This window comes from Staurois parvus, unplaced genomic scaffold (assembly GCF_062004578.1).
Source record: "Staurois parvus isolate SC_StPar_1 unplaced genomic scaffold, SC_StPar_1.0 ptg000087l, whole genome shotgun sequence".
Lineage (NCBI taxonomy): Eukaryota > Metazoa > Chordata > Amphibia > Anura > Ranidae > Staurois > Staurois parvus.
The window spans coordinates 893,252-915,891 of record NW_028317883.1 but is presented as its reverse complement, the minus strand read 5'-3'; the positions used below and the strand labels follow the sequence as shown (position 1 = coordinate 915,891).

Genomic DNA, 22,640 nt, shown 5'->3' with positions numbered 1-22,640 from the left:
TGAACATAAAGTCCCACGATACGTGATTGAAGGCCTTCTCTGCATCGATAGAGAGGAGAAAGCCCTCGACCCTCACCGTATGGATTAGGTTAAGGACCTTGACAATATTGTCACGTGTTTCTCTGCCTGACATAAAACCGACTTGTTCTGTTCCAATGATATCAGATAGGTAGGGTCTAAGCCGGTTGGCCAGTATTTTCGCAAGCAACTTTATATCAATGTTAAGTAGGGAAATTGGTCTGTAGCTTGTACGGTCGGCAGGGTCTTTATCCTTTTTGGGGATGACAGTGATATATGAAAGAGAAAAAGAAGGAGGATAGGCTGAGGCGTGCTCAAAGAGTTGAGTGTCTGCAGTAGAGGCATAGAGAGCAGGGAGCTAAAGGTCTTTTAATATTGTCACATTAGCCCATCTGGACCAGGGCTTTTCCCCGATTTTAAACTTTTAATAGCATTGGCCAACTCTGTCTCCCCAATAGGGCATTCTAGCAGTTTGACATTGAGCGTTTTCAGGGAAGGCAATTTTACTTTTCTAATCCTTGATTAGATCAAATTTCTCTCCCTTAAGCACCTTATGGGTGTGAGTGGGGGGCAAGTTATACAAGGTGGTGTAATATTGATGAAATAAGGAGGCAATCACTTTACTGTCATGTTCCAAGGTACCTTTCGAGTTTTTAACTCCATGAATGTTTTCATTTAGTTTAGCCTCTTGTAAGGCCCTGGCCAAGAAACACCTACTTTTGCTTGCTCCCTCATAGTTGACTAATTTTTTGAAAAACGGGGATTGCTTATAGTTGGTGTCTAGGATGGCCTGTAGTTCCAACCGCGCCTTCTGAAGTTCAACCGCCTTGGAATTGGCAAGGGAAAGTTTATGGTGAGATTTAAGTTTTGCTATATTTGTTGAAATATTGGTAATTCTAGACTGCTCCCTTTTCCGTCTGGCACCCAACTTAAACACTCTGCGTACAACACATTTGTGTGCCTCCCACATGCTAATAGGAGAAGTTCCTGTACCCTTATTGATACGAAAATATTGTTTAATCGTATTGGTGATATCGGTCAGAATTTCAACATCCATCCCTAGAGCCGGATTAAGTCTCCAGTTATACGTCTTAGATGTCTTACTCAGCGATAGTGGGGCATGATCTGAAAGAGATTGTATCCCGATCTTAGCGACAGTCAGCAGAGGGAGGTCTGTTTGAGAAATAAAAAGGTAATCAATCCTGGCATATCGGTTGTGTGGTGGGGAATAGCACGTGTAGTCACGGCCAGTGGGGTTAAGCGATCTCCAAGCATCAATCAGTAGTAAAGATCTCAGACGTAGCTTAACCCTTTTAAGGTTTTTATATGCGATACAGGTTGTCCCATTATACATGTCCAAAGCAGGGTTAAGTGGGATATTTTAATCTCCTCCTAGGAGCAGACAGCCAGCTGCAAACCCTTTCAGCTCATCCGTGATGTGCTGACAGAAGGAGAAATGGTATGCTTTCGTAAAGTAATTGTTCGACAACGTTGGAATCTGTCTGGTTTTAAAATGTGTTCTTGCAGAAACACTATAGAAGGCCATGCAAAGCCGTCTTTCAGTAGTGAAAAATAATGCCTATGGCAAAGCTTACCATAGGAACGGCAGAAGTAATAATAAACAAATGGCAATTACATCTAGGGAGATCTGAACTCAAAGCCAACAACACCTGTATTAAATGCAGGATTCAGATAACTGCAGGGACAGTATCATAAACATTAGATAGAATCCAGAGATCATTTGCAATTATAGAAAATATATCTAACACAGGTGCAACAATTTCAAACAATGTGCCAATGGATACATAACTATTAGGCCATGTGAGCCCTGAGAGCCAATAATAAGGAACATTCCGGCGGTCAGGCCGTAAGCAGAATAAAATTGTATCACCTGGTTAATTAAGCACATAATCATCAATTAGGCAAAGTATATCAAACATAAATAGAAGAGCTAGAGCAAACACACAGCAAGGGAAGTGAGCCCACGGTGGTTAGCCACAGTCAAGACCTCCCTCAACGTGAACTCCTGATGTCCTCTCTATCCGGAAAAAGCATGGACTGAAAAGAGCAACAGGGACTGTAAGAGAGGAAAAAAAAAGGCTAAAACCAACTACCGTGTTTCACCGAAAATAAGACACTGTCCTATATTTATTTTTCCTCAAGCAGACACACTATGGCTTATTTTAGGGGATGTCTTATTTTTATTATGTATGGTATGTATGGGGAGAAGCAGCTTTACTGGTGTTTTTGGGGGGATGACGGAGACCCACAGACTGTTGCTGGTCAGTGCTGGGGAGAAGCAGCTTTACTGGTGTTTGTGGGGGATGAGAGAGACCCACAGACTGTTGCTGGTCAGTGCTGGGGAGCAGCAGCTTTACTGGTGTTTGTGGGGGGTGAGAGAGACCCACAGACTGTTGCTGGGGAGCAGCAGCTTTACTGGTGTTTGTGGGGGATGAGATAGACCCACAGACTGTTGCTGGTTGGTGCTGGGGAGCAGCAGCTTTACTGGTGTTTTTGGGGGGTGAGAGAGATCCACAGACTGTTGCTGGTCAATGCTGGGGAGCAGCAGCTTTACTGGTGTTTATGGGGGGTGAGAGAGATCCACAGACTGTTGCTGGTTGGTGCTGGGGGAGAGAGACCCACAGTGCTGAGTAAAACAGCAGGCACAGCTTTACTTCTTCCCCCTGAGGACACACAATACGGTACCTAAAGCAGAGCGTCCTGCTCCTCACTTCACTGAGACTTTTTTACTTTCACTTTCTACCTCTTCACTGTCTCCCACTATGAATCAGCTTGCACCACACACAGAATGATCGGGATCCGACCTTGTTGATGGGGCTGCCTGTAACCTCTCCCTTCACCTCCGAGATAGCAGCTGTCACAATGGGGGAGATGAGAAGGGCTGCTCCATCACTATGTCTTATATTGGGGTATGGCTTATATTGCGCAAATGCTTAGAATTCCTGCTACAGCTTATTTTATGGGTATGTCTTATTTTCAGGGAAACACGGTAATCACAGTCAGGTATCATCAAAATCTTCTCTCACTCTTAACTCCTTAGATTTCAGTGAGGATAAGATTGAACCTGGACTGGCCTGCTTCTGGTGCCATGTTTTTCGATATTGTGATTTAGAAGGGGTTTGCGGAGGAGTTGATCCGATGGTGGGAACTGCTGATAAAACTCGAAATTCCTCATACCATTCCGGTAGTTCCACGTATGGAAGTTAGAGGTCATCACAGAAACCCCGGATATCTGCAGGCATTCTCAACAGATAGTGCTTACCATTCTGGGTAGCCTGCAAGGCAAAAGAAAACCGCCATCTATAAGGAATCCCCTTCTCCTGCATGATGGCCAGTAGAGGGCGTAGTGCTCTTCTATTTTTCAAAGTAATAGAGGAAAGGTCCTGAAAGAGTGCACGTTCACCACCGTTAAAAGTAATGAGATCATTTTGTCTGGCTTTTTTGAGGATTTCTTCTTTCAATCTTAAGTTGGCAATACAGCAAAATGATGTCCCTGGGGGGGGGGGGGGGGGGGAGAACAGTCTGCCCCCCTTGGCCTAAGGGCTCTGTGTGCTCTCTCAAAATCAATGACAGTGTCCGCAGGTCTCTCTAAAAGATTGTTAAAGATAGATTGTAATGCCGACAGAAGTTGTTCAGCAGACACAGATTCAGGGACGCCTCTCACTCTGATGTTATTTCTCCCTCTGTTATCTAAATCTTCAAGGTGGTGATTCACATTAATCAAGTGTGTAGCATAACTTTCAGAAACTTTTTCCAGCCTACAGATCGCCCTGTCCCTGTAAGCACCAGCATTCTGCAATGTTAATTGCTCAGAGAGAGATAAATCTTCCTTTAAATCAGTAATTGCAGATGTAAACGATCTCTGTCATCTCATAGTATGTGAGTGGCGGATCGGAGCACATGTCCCCTCTTACCATATCCTCAGAAGCTGGAAGGTACTCCTCACTGTGAACTTCCTCATGATGTAAAGGTACCTTCTTACCCCCATCAGGGCCGTTCCTCTGTGCACCTCTATTGTGGAAAAGATCCTGGATCGGGCGTACTGAGGACCCGGATTGCGAACGATGTGGGCGATTGTGTGAAGTGGGCTTAACAATCCTGCCCATGATCGCCGTGCTGTGTACCGCTTAAGTGGCTGTAGAGCTGATCTCTCCCTGGAGCTCTAGCAGTGTGCTGCCATGCGTCTCCACGCCCCTCAATCTGACACTTTTTGAGGGTTTAGTTAAATTCTCTGATATCCACTAGATTGTAAGCTCGAAAGAGCAGGGCCCTCAATCCCCTCATGTTTTGCATTGTATTGGTATTGTTCTGTCACATGTTCTGTCCCCCTTTGTAATGTACAGTGCTGAGCGAACTATTGGCGCTTTATAAATACTGTATAATAATAATATCCATATACCATATTCAGCCTTGGTACATATTGTCATAGAAGAGTAAATATGTAAGGGCTTTGAGTGTCTACAAATGGACATAAAACTGATCTGAGAGATAAAATCATGTCATGCAAAAGTTTTACATTTTCAAAATGTTTTCTGCGCTTGACTTTTTTGTTTCCTGTTATAGGGATTACTGCCACGTGGAGAGAAGCCAAATCCACTGCGAGAGAAGAATGCACGTGTCAACCAGCTCTTGCGCTCATGGCTCCCACGTCTTCCTGGAGTGCAGCTGCTGGACTTAGATTTTGGCTTTGTTCACTCAGATGGCACTACTTCTCGAAATGACATGTTCGACTTCCTCCACCTCACGGCTACTGGCTATGCTAAGGTCTGCAGGCCACTTCATGAACTGATTATGCAACTGCTGGAGGAAACCCCTGAAGAAAAACAAGTCACCCTGGCCTGATCACCGTGTCACTCATCCTGTTGTCAGTGTTACATCATTGGCTGCCCCCCTCCCCCTCGCTAACTACAATTGCCTCAGCTGTACATCTACATGCTCAATGTATATACACCTGCTCAAATCCAACCTCTGCAAACCCCCTTTTATTGTCTCCTGTATTATTGACCACTTGACATCATTGAAGCCTCCCCCATGGAGTCAGATTTGCAGGATTGGGATATGGATTTTTGACGTTGGCAGTGGTGGGATACCAAAAATCATAGAGTGATGTAGGCTGTATATATCCATGGCTAATCTAGGGAAGAGAGAACCTCCCTTCAAAATTTGGCTGTGCAGCCATTGTGAAGCCTTTGTGTAGTGTTTACATATAAGCTGATGTTCAGGACTGACCCTCCTAAATCAGCAAATTCCCTATTTAATTCAACACATTTTCCTTTTATGACAATTACACCTTTCAGGTGCCTGCAAAGGTTTACATAGGTAAAGGTTGTATGGCAGACAGCCCTGGTGTGAAAGTGGTTTAATATACAAAACTAGAAGTGGAATGATTGAGTAAAGAAAATCTAGCATTAATAGTGTCACTATTGTGAAAGTGGGAATGTCTGCAATTCAATCATGTCATTGCCAGTGCAGCCTGTACCAAACTGAAAATACCCCTAGTTTATTTTATTATCTGGTAAGTTTTGTTCTGTAACTGTCCTCTTCTCGCGCAGTGCATAAGCAGTCTTGGAAATGTACGTGAATATAATTGTATTGCTTGTATGAATCCTTTATTGATAAAGTGTGTTGTGGTCAGGGACCAAAGCAGAAGTTACTGAAAAAAAATCTGTCCTGAAAATTCAGATCATTATCTGGGAAGTTGGGCATTATGGGTTACAAAGTGGCTTAGTACCGAAGCATAGAGCAATATGTAGCCATGACTCAACAATATAGGGTGTGGTTGATGGAAGAGTAAGGGCCAATAAAAGCTGCAGATAGGTTATCTTGTAGTGTATTAAGCGCTGTCTGTGCCTCTCGGATCTGTACAGGTTTAGGACTCAGTTGTAGATTTTGCATCTTCAGAGCTTTTGCTTCTACATATAGCATAATGAATTGGATTGTTCCTCCTTATTGTTATGTGTGTATGGAGAGAAGTTATAAAAATATCAGTGGTACCCTTGTCTCCGCCTTTTTGTTATGAAAATATCTTTTCTCTGAAAATAGGCGAATCTTGTGTACGAAAACCTTAATGCATTCACCACATCTAAGGACTGGTAAGCGGTAATAGATCACATTTTTGGTTTTGAATTTAGATACACTTTAACCCTACTGCTGTCAATGCCTTTTTTCCCAATTTGCATACACACACAAAAAAGGACATTTTACAGAACATTGCACTTAAAATCACTTAAAATTTTTTTGAAAGCAGAAACCCTTTTAGATAAAATGGTTGTAGCTGCTAGATTTTATGTAACATAAGATCTATGCTATTCTATATTTTCAGGAAAAAATACACTTCAATTTAGTGCACACAAAAACAGGATCCCTATTTTTTTGGTAATACTTAAAATTGTAGATGATAAGTTTGTAAAGCCTGAAATTGCGGGCAGCTGTTGCACATTTAAAAAATATCAAGATTGTTTATGTACTACCCTTTAAAGAGGCTTTAACAGGTCAGCAGTTTAGAGTTGGCAATAATTCTAGACCAATCATTCACAGTTCATACTCCGATGTGTGCAGTGATACCTAATATACAGTTGTATTCCAAATAATAGCAGTCCAATATAGCTAACTAGATCAATCAGTTTTTGGTCTAAAATTATATTTCTACCTGGCAAATAATTTGCTAGTAGGTGTAGTAGAGTAATAGAAGACCAACAGTCACAACATGCATGCTGCTCATTCTGCGTAATCGAATCGTTAATTGAAAGGCGTGTGTTCAAAATATTAGCAGTGTGAAGTTTAATTAGTGAGGTCATTCAGTCTGTGAAAGAACTGTTCCAGTGACTGAAATGGAAAGAAAATAAAAGTCAGCAGCTACAACAACTGTAGATGCTGACTTGTAAAAAACGGACACTTACCTGTCCCTCGATCCCGTGGTGTCGTGTCCCGCAAACCCCCCCCGCAGCCTGCTTCACTGGCCGCCTGTATTCCCAGTGCCGGCATCTTCAGTATGGGCACCTGGCTATTACAGCTTGTGGCTTCTCAGCCGGGTGCTCACTGAGCATGCGTGAGTAGCACTGAGCTTTGTGGATGGTCCCGTAGTCTTCTGGGACCTGTCTTGTGTCCCAGAAGATTACGGGGTGGGAGGACGTCTGCATCCGATCGCCTAGGCAATCGCAGCGGAAGTGGATGGGGAGCGGGTACATGTCAATTTCGGGTACCCACTTGACCGTCCCCCCTCTGCTCTCCAAAGGTAACATTTCTTAATGAAGAGCAGGGGACCAGGGGAACTTCCTTCCCCTTTTGAGTGGAGGCAGCAATTGTTCATGCTGAGCATAGTGCATTTTTCTCTGAAAATCTGAGTAAAATGGGTCGTTCCAGACATTGATCAGAAGAACAGCATACATTGATTGGCGAGGGGAAAACATATAAAGAAGTGCAGAAACTGATGGATTGCTCCGCTAAAATTATCTCAAATGCTTTAAAATGGAAACCTAAACCAGAAAGTTGTGGAAGAAAACAGAAAACTACCATTCCAATGGATCAAAGAATAGACAAAATGGCAAAGCCAATGATCAGCTCCAGGGTGATCAAAGAAGGTCTAAAGTTACCTGTGAGTACTGTTACAATTAGAAGACACAGAAGAAGAGACACAGCGCCAATTAGTGTAGACTGCATGACAATTATAAATCATTATTAAAAAGGTAAGTTTACCAACTCACATCTTGGTAATGTAAAACAGGCTCATAAGGGTTAGTATGTAGAGCACCTATCACCAGATGATGAAAACTGCACTGGGAGTAATACCGGACAATCAGCAGGAAGTGCTGGAGGGAGGAGAGACGTTGGTGGGAAAGTCTGGCAGATTCCCTAGTATTTCTGGAGCAGTGGCATTGCCGTCTGACGTCATCAGGATGTGATGCGTTTCTGAGCATCTGCGGGGACCGATATGGACCGGCATGTTCTTTCATCAGGCATGGGTAGAGCACTTGTAAGGAGGAGCCTTATATGAAACGAAGAGGAGTGAGGGACATGACCAGAGGCAGGGAAAGCAGGAGGAGGGAATACGGAGAACAACACACAGAGAGACAACAGAGCGATGTCTGTCTGGATGTCACAAATAGTAACTTAGGGATGTAGTCACAAAGGCCTCCTGTGCTTCCTGCTGATTGTCCGTTATTACTCCCAGTGCGGTTTTCATCTGGCGATAGGTGCTCTGCATACTAACCCTTATGAGCCTGTTTAAAAACGTACCTTTTTATTGATTAAAATTGTCATACAGTCTACACTTAGAGGCGCTGTGTCTCTCCTTCTGTTCCTTCTACTCTAGAGCTCTGCTTCACACTACCACAGCCTGCCCTAGTGTCTCAGACTGAATTACCCTCCGCCTGACTTGGAACACATATCCATTAATTAAAAGACTATATGGACTGCATAATTCATGCTCCTGTTTACTCTTTTTGTTATAATTAGAAGACACCTATGTGAAGCCAAGCTATCGGCAAGAAGCCCCCGCAAAGTCCCAAGGTTGAAATAACAACATATGTGCTGAAGAGGTTACAATTTGCCAAAGCATGCATTGACTGGCCTAAAGAGAAATGGCGCAGCATTTTGTGGACTGATGAAATTAAGATTGTTCTTTTTGGGTCTAGTGGCCGGAGACAGTTTGTCAGATGACCCCCAAACACTGAATTCAAGCCACAGTACACTGTGAAGACAGTGAAGCATGGTGGCGCAAGCATCATGATACGTGGGTGTTTCTCATACTGTGGTGTTGGGCCTATTTATCGCATACCAGGGATCATGGATCAATTTGAATACATCAAAATCAAGCATTTTTCAGTTTATACAGTAAATGTTTTGATTTGGAATAGACTGTGTAGTGTTCCCAATGCATTTGCATATATGGAAATAAAAGCTATTCTAAGGATTTTGAACTTTACTCACTATTTTAAACACACTGCTATTATTTTTAACACAACTGTATTTGTGCAATCTTTATTTTCGTATGCATGCGCGACAAGTGTGAACATGTGCGTGTATTTTAGAGCAGGGAGCGTTCAACATTCTTCTGGGGTGTTTAATACATTTTCATTTAGCATAGTACAGTTGACAGGTTCCCTTTGAGGGAGACATCAGGGTTTATTAAACCCCAAATTACCCTGCGCTATGCTTAAGCTTTCTGAAAATAGAATATAGAGATGATCAGGTAGCTGTAAAGAATCATTTATACCAGAGCCAATAACACATTAAAAAAAAATGTAAAACTAGGCTACAATGACATCTGATGGCAAAAAGGTGAAAATCCATAAACTGCATTAGAGAGCGCCCAAAAAAATACTTGATAAAGCAACCTTCCAGCACTGTTCGTGAAGCTGCAAACGCTTGAGTTGATACATAAGTGGATGCCTCAATCCTGCAGCAGTAAAATAACTCCTCAGTCTTTGCTTACAGGTGAAATCTCGACTTCAGTATAAAGTCAAAGTGACCCTGAGGTTCTGCAAAAAGTTATACTTTCAGGAGACAAATGTGGTCACCTTTTGGCACATGCCCTTGGAGAACTACATGCTCAATCTTGCATACCAAAGTTAGTCGGAAACAACAACAAAAAAGTGACGTTCCAAGCAGATAGCCTTGATGTTACGGGATTTCCCCATGTAACGTTATAACCTCCCTGCTCCATTGATCTCTCAGTCTTGTATGGAAGTCTACCTATCCTCCTTAGCTACCTCCAGCAGTATGGAAGGAGTTGGAGTCCCCCATCACAATGGAGGAACTCCAAACTGCTATAGGCACCCCCAAGACTGGCAAATCATCTGGCCCAGATGACCTAACATTGAAATATTATAAACTCTTGCTCCCACATTTGAGCCCTCATATGATTAAAACCTTCAATGTCCGGAGACAAACTACTTTCCTTCCTGACACTTTGATGGCTCACATCTTCGTTATTCCCAAGGAAGGCAAGGACCCCTCAGCGTGTGACAGTTATCTGTTTCCATGTTAAATATTGATTTAAAGCTATTTATTACAATTTTGGCCACTCGCTGTCGAAAACATCTACCTCAGTTGATCCATTTAGATCAGGTAGGTTTCATCCCCACGCCCGAAGTCCATGATAACACTATCAAAGTTCTGCATCTGATTCAGCCACCCCTTGCGTTTTCCTTGGGACAGACGTTGAGAAGACCTTCGATCGGGTAAATTGGCAGTTTATGTTTGCAGTCCTATGTCTTGTCAGCCTGGGAGACAATATGCTTGGGTGGATTGAGTGTTTACACAACCTCAGTGGTGTTGGGCAAGGTTTATGGGACCTTCTCAGGGCCCTTTTCCATCTGTAACAGAACAAGGCAGGGCTGCCCCCTCTCCCCATCCTGAACCTGGAACCTTTTCTCTGAGAAATCACGGGCGGACATCACAGGCCTGCAAGTGGGCTCCAATCAATACAAAGTCTCTGCTTACGTTGACCATATGCTTTTTCCCTAACTAACCCAGCCATCTTGCTGCCTAATCTTCCTGAGGCAATAGACATCGCTATGACCACAGCTCAGGTATCCTATTTGCAACAGAATTTTAGATCTAATTGGACCATGACGGCCCTTAAATACTTGGGTACTTTTAACCCCCACCCTCGTAGTTAAAGTGGAGCTCCACCCAATAGGGGAAGTTCCACTTCAAGGCCTCGTCCCCCACTCCCCATTAAGGATTGGCACTTTTGGGGAGTGGGTAGCCGATTTTGACAGGTACTTTCCCACTTCCTCTGCCACCGTCTAGGCAATCAGAAGCGGAAGTTCACCCCCTCCCCATAGTCTTCTGGGCCATGTGACAGGTCCCAGAAGACTTTGGGGCCATTCACAAGGTGTAGCGTTACTCACGCATGTGTAGTGGGTACCTGGCCGTGTAGCCGCAAATTGTCACAGCCGGGTGCCCACACTTAAAATGCCGAAGCTGGAGAGAGAGGATTGCTGGTGAAACCGGCTGCGGTAAGCACACCACTGGATCGAGGGACGGGTGAGTGTCTTGTTTTTAAAAGTCAACAGCTACAGGTTTTGGAGCTACTGACTCTTAGTTTTTTACATTTTGACTGGAGCTCTTAAATCTGACATGCTTGCTAAACTTTCCACCACTATTAAGTCGGATGTGGGACCTCCTTAACCACTTCAATACTGGGCACTTTTACCCCTTCTGTCCAGGCCAATTTTCAGGTTTCAGCGCTCTCACACTTTGAATGACAATTGCGCAGTCATGCAACACTGTACCCAAACAAAATTTTTATCATTTTGTTCACACAACTAGAGCTTGCTTTTGGTGGTATTTAATCACCGCTAGGGTTTTTATTTTTTGCTAAGTTAACAAAAAAAAAAAAAACATTTTGAAAAAAAAAGGCTTTCTTTATTTCTGTTATAAAAGTTTGCAAATAAATAATTGTTCTTCATAAATTTAGGCCAAGATGTATTCTGCTACATGTCTTTGGTGAAAATAACCCAAATCAGTATTTATTATTTAGTCTGTAGGAAAGTTATAGAGTTCACCAACTATGGGATATATCTGAAAATTTATCAATCCTGAAGTACTGACAGCCAGTCTAATTTCTTCTTCCCATTGACAACTTTCTGGCAGAGGGCAGCGGATTTTCCTCAAGAATTTGACGGTATTTTCCTCCATCCATTTTTCCTTCTATCTTGACAAGTGCTCCAGTCCCTGCTGCTGAGAAACACCCCCATAACACAATATTACCACCTCCATGCTTTACTATAGGAACGGTGTTATTTGGATGGTGAGCTGTATTGGGTTTCCGCTTGGCATATAATTTAGTGTCGAGGCCAAATCATTAAATGTTGGTCTCATCTGATCATAACACCTGCAAAACCTGCTTGAAGTCAGAACGGTGTCAATTGCAGGTGAAATACATGTGTCAAGGAATTCTGAGGGCAGGGACTAATGTGAATGTACAATATACAGTGGGGAGAATAATTATTTGATCCCCTGCAGATTTTGTAAGTTTGCCCACTTACAAAGAAATGAAGGGTCTATAAGTTTATCATAGGTGTATTTTAAATGATAGAGACAGAATATCAGATAGCCAGAAAAAAAAAACACATGATACAAATGTTATAAATTGAGTTGCAGTTCAGTGAGTAAAATAAGTATTTGATCCCCAAGCAAAACATGACTTAGTATTTGGTGGAGAAACCCTTGTTGGCAAACACAGAAGTAAGACGTTTCTTGTAGTTGGTTACCAGGTTTGCACACATCTCAGGAAGGATTTTGGTCCACTCTTTACAGATTTTCTCTAAATCCTTAAGGTTTCTCGACTGTCGCTTGGCAACTCAAAGTTTCAGCTCCCTCCATAAATTTCACTCTATGACCTTAATGTACTTCTTGAGCCACTCCTTTGTTGCCTTGGTGGTATGTTTTGGGTCATTGTTATCCTGGAAGACCCATCCATGGCCCATCTTCAGTGTTCTGGCTGAGGGAAAAAGGTTCTCGCCCAAGATTTTAAAATACATGGCCCCGTCCCTGGCCCCTCAATGCTGCAAAATCAGCCTGTACCTTTAGCAGAGAAACAGCCCCAAAGCATTATGATTCCACCTCTGTGCTTGATTGTAGAGATAGTGTTCTTAGGGTTATAGCCAGCATTTTTCTTCTTTAAAACACAAGTCGAGGTAATGCCAAAGAGCTCAAATTTAGTCTTATCTGACCACAGCACTTTCTCACAATCCTCTGAATCATTTAGATGTTCATTGGCAAATGATGGGCCTGTATATGTGCCTCCTTGAGGAGGGGGACCTTGCAGGCGCTGCAGGATTTCAATCCATGGCGGCATATTGTGTTACCAATGGTTTGTTTGGTGACTGTGGTTCCAACTGCCTTGAGATCATTCACAAGCTCCTTCCGTGTAGTTCTGGGCTGATCCCTCACTTTTCTCATGATTATCCTTACCTGATGAGGTGAAATCTTGCATGGAGCTCCAGACGAAAGGTGATTGATGGTTATTTTGTATTTCTTCCATTTCTAGATAATCACTCCAACAGTTGTCTCTTTCTCACCAAGCTTCTTGCTGATGGTCTTGCAGCCCATTTCAGCCTTGTGCAGGTATACAATCTTGTCTCTGACGTCCTTTGACAGCTCTTTCGTCTTGCCCATGGTGGTGAGGTTTGAATGGAAGAAAGAGATTCTGTGGACAGGTGTCTTTTATACACATAACAAATTGTTAGGAGCCCCTTTTTAAATTGACAGGACTAATCTGTGTCCAACATGAACACATACAGTAGCCAGTTTGTGGGAGAAAGAATTATTGTTGGTTGGTAGGGGATCAAATACTTATTTTACTCACTGAACTGCAATTCAATTTATAACATATGTATTTTCTTTTTTCTGGAGTTTTGGTTGATATTCTGTCTCTATCATATAAAATACACCTATGATAAAAATCATAGACCCTTCATCTCTTTGTAAGTGGGCAAACTTACAAAATTTGCAGGGGATCAAATAATTATTTTTGGCACTGTATATGTAAAGTGCTGCATAAATTGACAGCGCTATAATAAATAAATTCTGAATGATCTCAGAAGCGTCTAAAATTGACGTCAAACTGATGTCATCAATACAAATGCAAATCCCACCGAGAAAGGTCCTTAGAGATTTGGCAATGAGAGTAAATAGGAGTAAGAATGAAGAAGAAAAGAGGATCATAGTAAACAAATGAATACAATTTAAAAAAAGATGGGAGTAATTTTTAATTAGGGATCTATATATAACATAGGGGACTTGAGAAAGAAATTGGGGAAGCAGGGAACAGAAGTGAAGTGTGTCAAGATAACAATGAGGTTGAGGTTTTGAGGTTATGAAGAGGAAATGGAAGGGCTTATTGGAACAATCCTTAACTACTTCAAGTCTGGACACTTTCACACCTTTCCAGTCCAGGCCAATTTTCAGCTTTCAGCACTATAACACTTTGAGTGACAATTAGTCATGTAACACTATACCCATATGAAATATTTATCATTTTCTTGAGACAGGTAAAGTTTTAATTTGGTGGTATTTAATGGCCACTGGGTTTTTATTTTTAGCTATATACATGAAAATGTACCAAACTTTTTTTTTAATATTTGTTTCGGTTTTGTTATAACATTTTGCAAATAAATAATCATTCTTCATAAATTTAGGCCAAAATGTATTCTGCTACATGTTTTTTAGGTAAAAATAACCCAAAGCAGTGTATATTATTTAGTCTGTGTGAAAGTTATAGAATCTCCAAAATTGGAATATATATTTAAAAATTGATCAGTTGAGACCCTTAAATACCGAATGCTGGTATGGCAGTGATCAGGATGCTAGTATGGGGTATGGTGGTGATCAGGATGCTGGGCTGGTGTATGGTAGTGATCAGGATGCTGGTATGGCATATGGTGTGATCAGTACATTGGTGTGGGGTATGGTAGTGATCAGGATGCTGGTATGGTATATGGCGGTGATCAGGATGCTGGTATGGTGGTGATCAGGATGCTGGTATGGCATATGGTGTGATCAGAACGTTGGTGTGGGGTATGGCAGTGATCAGGATGCTGGTATGGGGTATGGCTGTGATCAGGATGCTGGTATGGGGTATGGCTGTGATCGGAGCGCTGGTATGGTGTATGACAGAGATGAGGGCGCAGGTATGGCATGTGGCGGTGATCAGGGCGCTGGTATAACGTATGGCGGTGATCAGGGCATTGGTATGGGGTATGGCTGTGATCAGTAAGATGGTATGGTGGTGATCAGTACATTGGTATGGGGTATGGCTGTGATCAGTAAGATGGTATGGTGGTGATCAGTACATTGGTATTGGTATGGGGTATGTCTGTGATCAGTAAGATGGTATGGTGGTGATCAGTACATTGGTATGGGGTATGTCTGTGATCAGTAAGATGGTATGGTGGTGATCAGTACATTGGTATTGGTATGGGGTATGTCAGTGATCAGTAAGATGGTATGGTGGTGATCAGTACATTGGTATGGGGTATGTCTGTGATCAGTAAGATGGTATGGTGGTGATCAGTACATTGGTATTGGTATGGGGTATGTCTGTGATCAGTAAGATGGTATGGTGGTGATCAGTACATTGGTATTGGTATGGGGTATGTCAGTGATCAGTAAGATGGTATGGTGGTGATCAGTACATTGGTATGGGGTATGTCTGTGATCAGTAAGATGGTATGGTGGTGATCAGTACATTGGTACGGTGTATGGCACCGGTGTTATTGTGAGCACTAGGAAAGGTGACAGGTGCTGGCTGCATTATTTAATATGACTACGCTGGGGCAGTGATCAGGGACACTGGGGCTGGTTGTCACAGCAATCTGTGAATGTACATGCAGCCTGACAGGCTTCAGCATTGCTTCTCTCCGCTCTCACAGTGAGAGCAGAAAGAACCCACGCTTGCTTTCACTTTCCGTTGTTTACTTTGTGATTGATGTGACTGAGCACCATGTGATCACCTGGACACAGCAGATCACTGGGTGTGTGCTCTGTGAGCCTTGTGGGAGCCTCCGATGCGGCTGACATACAGGTACGTTAGTCCGCATCGGTACTCTATCTTTCCTCTCCCTTATGTTATTAGGTTTGCATGCACAATGCATTCTACCACTTCTCTTGCATCCTGGAACTGAATTTGGTCTATTCATGTTTGGTAAGTGCTCTGCACACCTGCTGGCTTCTGCCCAAAATCCTTTTTATTGTGCATTTTGATAAGCCCCCTTTTTGTTTTGTGTTCAGCCACACTCTATAAATGTTTATTTCACCCTTCCAACCATGGTTCATGTTACATCTCTATTTAGGGTGTAGCAGGAAACAAGGTCACTTTTCCCAACTCCTCACTTCCATGAATTGCATGGTGCTTCTCCCTGGAGCATCCTGGTGATTTTTGAATTTAGCACGGCTGTGTGTGGCTCTGCTCTCACAGCGACATTATCCATTCACAGGAATCTGTGAATGGAAAGACTACAAGTACCATCTGCCACCTCAGCAGAGGGACTCACAGATCATATAACCTCAATTGTAGTCCATATAACTAAAAAATGTTGCACTCCCAATCACTAATAAACTTATAAATTAGTGACTTCAAATTGTATATCCATGAAAAACAAACAATATACCATACATAAATAAATGAATATCAAGTTAAATGTGATGTGAATCAAATCAAATAAAAAAACTGTTCCATTACTCAAATAATAGTATAAAAAATCCTTTGCCTCTGTGTGCCCCCCCACAGCGCGTATATTCGCCGTATACTCTCTGGTGCCGAGTGACATTGTAGCCCCACCCCCACATGTTATGCTATAGGTCACGTGGCTTCATCAGGGGGTTGCAGCTACAACGTCACTCGGCACCAGAGAGCATACGGCGAGTATACACGATGTGCGGAGCACACACAGGCAAAGGATTTTTTAATACCAAAGCGCTTTTTAATTTTATTGATTTTATTAATGTGAGTGCATATATTGAGCATTTAAATAAAGGCAAGTCTTATAAGGATAAAGCACTATGTCCACATTTCTTTTTTGCTTCATGACACTGAGGAACATCTAAGAGGAGTGAGCAGGGCATCCTGAGCAGCTGAAGGAGGGAGAGATCCCTGCAGGGATAATGAGTGTATACGGAGAGAAGCATTGTGGAGAACATAGGAGGTATCCAACATCCATTCCATGCTGCAGCAAATTCTAGCAGGTTCCATGTATGTGAACAAAAAGTGTATTAGGCCTATCTGTTAGGCTTGTAAGGAGGTGAGCGCACATCTTTAATGATTTAAGGATTCACGAAAAGTCACAATTGGTGTGTTTGGATCACGTCATCACAAATCCCTTTTTTTGGACTATTATTTGAGTAATGGGACTGCTTTTTTATTTTATTTGATTCACATCACATTTAACTTGATATTCATTTATTTATGTATGGTATATTGTTTTTTTTTCATGGATATATAATTTGAAGTCACTAACTTATAAGTTTGTTAGAGATTGGGAGCGCAACATTTTTCAGTTATATGGTCTTTTTTACACAGTTTGAGTATGTGATAAATGTTAGCGATCCAGAGGAATATTTTAGTGGCTCAAAAGTTACACACACATATTTTTTGTCTCAATTGTAGTCCATTACTTCTTCCAGCCCCATACAGAAGGTCCATACTGCCATACAGTCCTGGGGCTGGGGCTAAACAATGCAGAAACCTGTGCATCACACCCATGACGCACTAATTGCCGTTACAATGCTCTGTAGGCTTCAATGCAAAAATGTACTAAATTAATATTTTTACTATATTCATGTGAGTGCATTTATTACATGATTGCAAAAGGTGGACTATTCCCAGGTTGACATATGTGCTTCCATATAAGTGCAGTATAGAGCTTGGTGAGTGATGCTCGGATGGAGGCTTAGCTTCTGCTCTCCAGATGGAGGCCTGGGTTCTGATCTTCAGATTGAGGCTTGGTTTGTATTATTCAGGTAGAGGCTTAGTTTGTATTATTTAGATGACAACTTGGTTACCATTATTCAGATGGAGGCTTGATTGTCAATATTCAGATGAAGGCTTGGTTGTCAATATTCAGATGGAGGCTTGATTGTCAATATTCAGATGGAGGCTTGGTTGTCAATATTCAGATGGAGGCTTGATTGTCAATATTCAGATGGAGGCTTGATTGTCAATATTCAGATGGAGGCTTGGTTTCTGCTACTCAGGCTTGGCTGGTTTGTGGGTGCAGGACTGGTGGTGAAGTGTATCAAAGAGGATCTTCACCCTGCCTAGTTAGTTTTTAATTCCCGGTAATTGCTCCTATATGTAAGCCTATGCTCACACCGATGCAAGTTAAATTCGTTTTGCAGTGTGATTTCAAGGAACAGCTTCATTGCGAGTTGATGTGGTTCAGAAGTGATTCTAATAAGTTTTTGATGCAATTTGGACACAGCCCATCAGTCTCTCCCCTCTGTCCTAACATAAACCAGGGATGGGAGATAAGAAACAAAGCAAAGACTTGCAGAAAACCTACTGGAATTGTGTTATGACAAATACGCGTTTTCTATTCAAATCTATGTAGCTACAAATCGCACTGCATAGGACCCTTTTTAAAATCATATTGGATTTGCCCTGCATATATGTGAATGGCCTAGTTATTTCACTTGTCATGTGATTCCATGTGTTCTCGTACGCAACAGAAATCGCATCAGTGTGAACCAAGGTTAAATACAAATACATACTTACTAGACCATGGAATCCAGCGCTGTCCTCTTTCCAGCCCAATGTAGTTCTTTGTTATGTGCTCCTCTGCCATTATCTTAGCCTGAGATCTCATGTATTTGCAGACATGCAGAGGGTCTCTGTCAGGCCTATGGGACTGGCAGAACCTCATGGTGTGTCTGCATATACATGAGATTGTATGAACACACCACTGCGCTCTGCCAGTTCCTATAGATTGGTAGACCTTCCGCTTTCTGACCTTGATTGGACTCTCCATGTGATTCCACACATCCACAAACATGCTTTGCGGCTCTGTCAGGTCTTATAAATTCTATGGCATGTTTGCGCATGCACAAGATCAGACTGCATACATCATCCTTACCTGGGGGGGTTGCAGAAAGTTAAACATGTAAAAATAAAAAAAATATTGTTTAAACCTTTTACTTCCACTGCTGTAAATACTACCGTGGTGATTTTGGGGGGTTTACATACATTCTGCTGGGATTGTGTGTAAACCTGAAAAGCTGACTGTCGAGTGTCAGATGGAAGTGATCTGGTGGCTGTGCAGCTGCTAGATTGCTTCCGCACATCACGGTAACCAATAATCCACCCTGCGGGCACTCCCCAATCATTTTTCATGGGCTCTGTGTGCCCATCGGCTGACCTGAGATCACCATGTTAGGTGCCACCAGGTGGAGAGAATGGAGATCAACGAGTACCTACTTGCTGTTTTCACCTTCCTGTTACTGACCTTGAAGCACCGTGTGAAACGTCACTTCTGGGTCCTGGTGTCACATATAGACTGAGGAAAAAGCTAGTGGAATGCAATCTGCACTTAATTAGCTTCATTGGAGGGCAGGGGAGACATCAATGGTCTTTTAGACTAAAGAGAACCTGTCACCATAAAATGCATGGCATAGGGGGCTTTTTGCTTAGTTTAGTAGAAAAAAAGTAAAAAGTGTAAAACGCCTAAGCACTTAAAATCCATCCCCACCCCCAAATATGTACAAATGTAAACACGTCAGGGGTGCCTACATGTGAAAACGATGATTGCGCTACACATTACATGTCATCATGCACAACAGAGTGAGATAAACAATTTTAGGTCCATCATTTACTGTTAAAGTGGTTGTAAAGGCTCAAGATTTTTTACCTTCATGCATTCTATACATGGAGGTAAAAAAACCTTCTGTGTGCAGCAGCCCCCCTAATACTCACGTAAGCCTCCTTTCGATCCAGCAATGTGCATTGGAGTCTCAGCTATCCCAGGACTCCCTCTCCTCATTGATTGAGACAGAAGCAGGGGCCATTTGCTCCCACTACTGTCAATCACAGCCAGTGAGCCAGTGAGTAGAGGGGGCGGGGCTGAGCCGCGGCTCAGTGTGTTGAATGGACACAGGGAGCAGGTGGTGTCCCCATAGCCAGCTGCTTGCTGTGGGGGCACCTGACAGGAGTGAGGGGCCAGGAGCATCAGTGGGGTCCCATGAAGAGGAGGATCCAGGCTGTTCTGTTCATAACCACAGCACACAGCAGGTAAGTATAACATGATTGTTTTTTTTTTCTTAAATACTTAAATAGAAGACAAGCCTTTAGAATCCGTTTAACTCTAAACTGATGACCTGTAGTAGAAGTGTTTCCCAATGGAGGGTAATGAAGTTTGTCGCTGTTTCAAAGATTCACACAATTTTAAATCTTGACATGCTGGAAATCTGTTTACTTGGCGCAACCTCATCTTTTATATTTTACCAATATAGATAATATATTGCGTTTGTGTGCCCTAAAATTAGCTTTAGTGTATTTTTTACTGAAATTCAGTGTTTCATAAACTGTAGCGCTAATATTGTGAGACATTAAAAATTAGAACTATTGCTATTTTATTCTCTAGGGTGTCTGCTTTCAGAAAATATGTATTTTTTTTGTTTGTGGGGGGGGGGGGAGGGGGGTTAAAGCAGAACTAAACCTTCCTATCCTTTTCAGCCAAGGAAGCTTCCATTTTAGCCTTTGAGCTGCAACTGCCATGATGATGCACATGTGATCAGTTATGACTCCAGCCATTTGATGGTTTGACAGGTTAAGAGCACAAGGAAATGTGACAGTTAGCTTCCTGGCATTCTGGGAATGTGACTGTTTTTTTTAAACCATTAAAGTGGATCAAAATCCATTTAACATTTTCAGAAAACAGTTACATTCCTGACATGATCCGGGAATGTAAGGCCCCTTTTACATGAGCAGACTGATCAGGTCCACCTGTCCATTTTTCAGGCAGACCCGATTAGACTCTCCATTGCCGTCTATGGAGCGGCGGGTGTAAGCGTACATGTGCCTCTTTACACCCACCTACTTCCAATCCAATCCGCTAAAAACAGACAGATGGGGATCCATTTCCCTTCCATCTAGTGATCGGATGGCAGTCAGGTGTTAATAAATAGGTGGCCTGTTTACATCCAACTGCTCATAGAGGAGAGCAAGCTGTGTCTATGTCTGCTGTGCATAAGGGGAGCGGACACGGACCAGCCATCTGCTTGCTCAGCAGGGATCAGCGGACAGATCTCTTGTTGAACAAGTGGACTCCTGACGTGTCCACCCTGTATGAAAGGGACCTGAGTGTCACATTTGCTTGTGCTGTCAATTCAACTGTCAAACCATCAAATGGCTGAAGTCATAACTGATCACATATGCTGCACCATGGCAGCTGTAGTTCAGAGGCTAAGAAGGCAGCTTTCTTGGCTGAAAAGGAGAGGAGGGTTTGTGAGAAGCTTCCCCTGCAGCACCCGTAACTATATACTTGAGCCCGATCCCAATGCAGCAATGTGCATGAGAGCCAAGGCTCTCTCGGCTCTCCATTGGCTCAGATACAACAGCTGGAGCCACTGGCTCCCACTGCTATCAATCAGAGCCAGCAACGAGGAGTGGGAGGTGGGCCCTGAAAGGAATGATTTTCTTTCCTCCTCAGAGACCCCCGGTCTGTGGAGAGATTCCTGGTTTATCAGCAGAATTCTGGGAACACCCCTTGAACACGGAAATCACGACAGCTAATGTTCAGAGATGTTCAAAGTTTATTAGACATTAATAAGATTATATAGACTACAGATAATCATAAGGGAGGGGGGGAGCGAGTTTCAAAACTGTAACTTGTAACTTTCCATCATGAGCTAACTACATGCTCATAACATATACATTTCTTGGTACAAATTATTTTGGCTAACTTTCTGGGAAAACAGCCAGACAAAGACATTGTCAGGGTCGTGTTAGCTTCTGTTGATACATCCTTGAACAACTGAAAACAGTTTCATTAAACTTCTAATATCTCTACAAAAAGCTAACTTAATACTTAATACTTAAAATGGCGTACATAATACAAAATGGAAGTTATCTAGATCCTTTCAATCCCCTCTAAGATCATGAACATGATCTCAATTCTTTACTTCATTCATCTTTCTGTACATAGCTAGATAACCTTCATTTGTATTCTGCGGCTTGGTAGCTCTAGCAATGCAATAAAATGAGCATTTAAAACATAGATATAAAGATAAAACAAAAAACAATATCATGACTATGCTTACAGCGATACCTTTTATCCATGAAAAGATGGAACCAAATCCTGATCCTAACCAATCAAAAGGAGTCCATCCATCTTTTCCTATAGCTCTAGCTTCTTCCATCAAACCATCTACCTGTTCCCTGTGTTGCTTTATTATTTCATAATAATCTGGAACAGTCATTGTGGTATTATATATCCAAGTACAACATTCATAATCCTCTGTCATCTCACACAAACCTGTTAGAGCAGCACTCATACTTTCAATAGCTAATTCTTGCATCTCCAGCTGTTTTCTAATAGCTCTGGTCTCAGTATTTAGCAACCCTATGTCCTTAGAGTTCCTCTCCAGTATGTCATCAATAATGTTTGTGTAATTATTTATTTTGTTCATAAGTGTTATTCCCCATCCAGTGTAAGTAGGAAACCATGACCAAACCTTATCCCCTGTAGAGAATAGATCTACCTTTTCTTGTTTGGTTTCCCTTCTCTGTCTCAGAGTTAGTTGGTATTTTGGGTATGTACTGGCTTTTACCTGGTGTTCCTTTTGGTCTATAGCTGCCATAATTGGCACTAATTGGACTACATAGCACCAGCCCTGGACATTACTCGGTATCCAAGGGTAACAGATCTTACCACAACAGATATAGGTATTGTTTCCCAAGGAGATCGGCAATTTTTGTATTGCAGAATGAAATTCAGGGGTGACAACAAGTGTAAAATAAAAAAGAAGTTTTCCAAACATAGTTTTCCCCACATTATCTTGTATCCCTTCTAAACTTTCATTCAGGGTTTTACCATTTACTTGCCAGAGTTTCACAGAAGAAGTTCCATCCCTCCTTCCAGGATCAGATATGTTTAATA

General features: G+C 42.2%; 1 protein-coding gene across 1 annotated transcript in view; it reads left to right on the top strand.

Moving 5' to 3' along the window:
• The window catches only part of PAFAH1B2 (platelet activating factor acetylhydrolase 1b catalytic subunit 2), a 35,716-nt gene extending 29,684 nt beyond the window's left edge, over positions 1 to 6,032 (top strand). The window contains exon 6 of the mRNA XM_089670145.1: positions 4,603 to 6,032. Coding sequence (XP_089526271.1) covers positions 4,603 to 4,881 — 279 coding nt within the window. The 3' untranslated portion in view covers positions 4,882 to 6,032. The remainder of the gene's footprint in view (positions 1 to 4,602) is intronic.
• Positions 6,033 to 22,640: the final 16,608 nt, after the last annotated feature.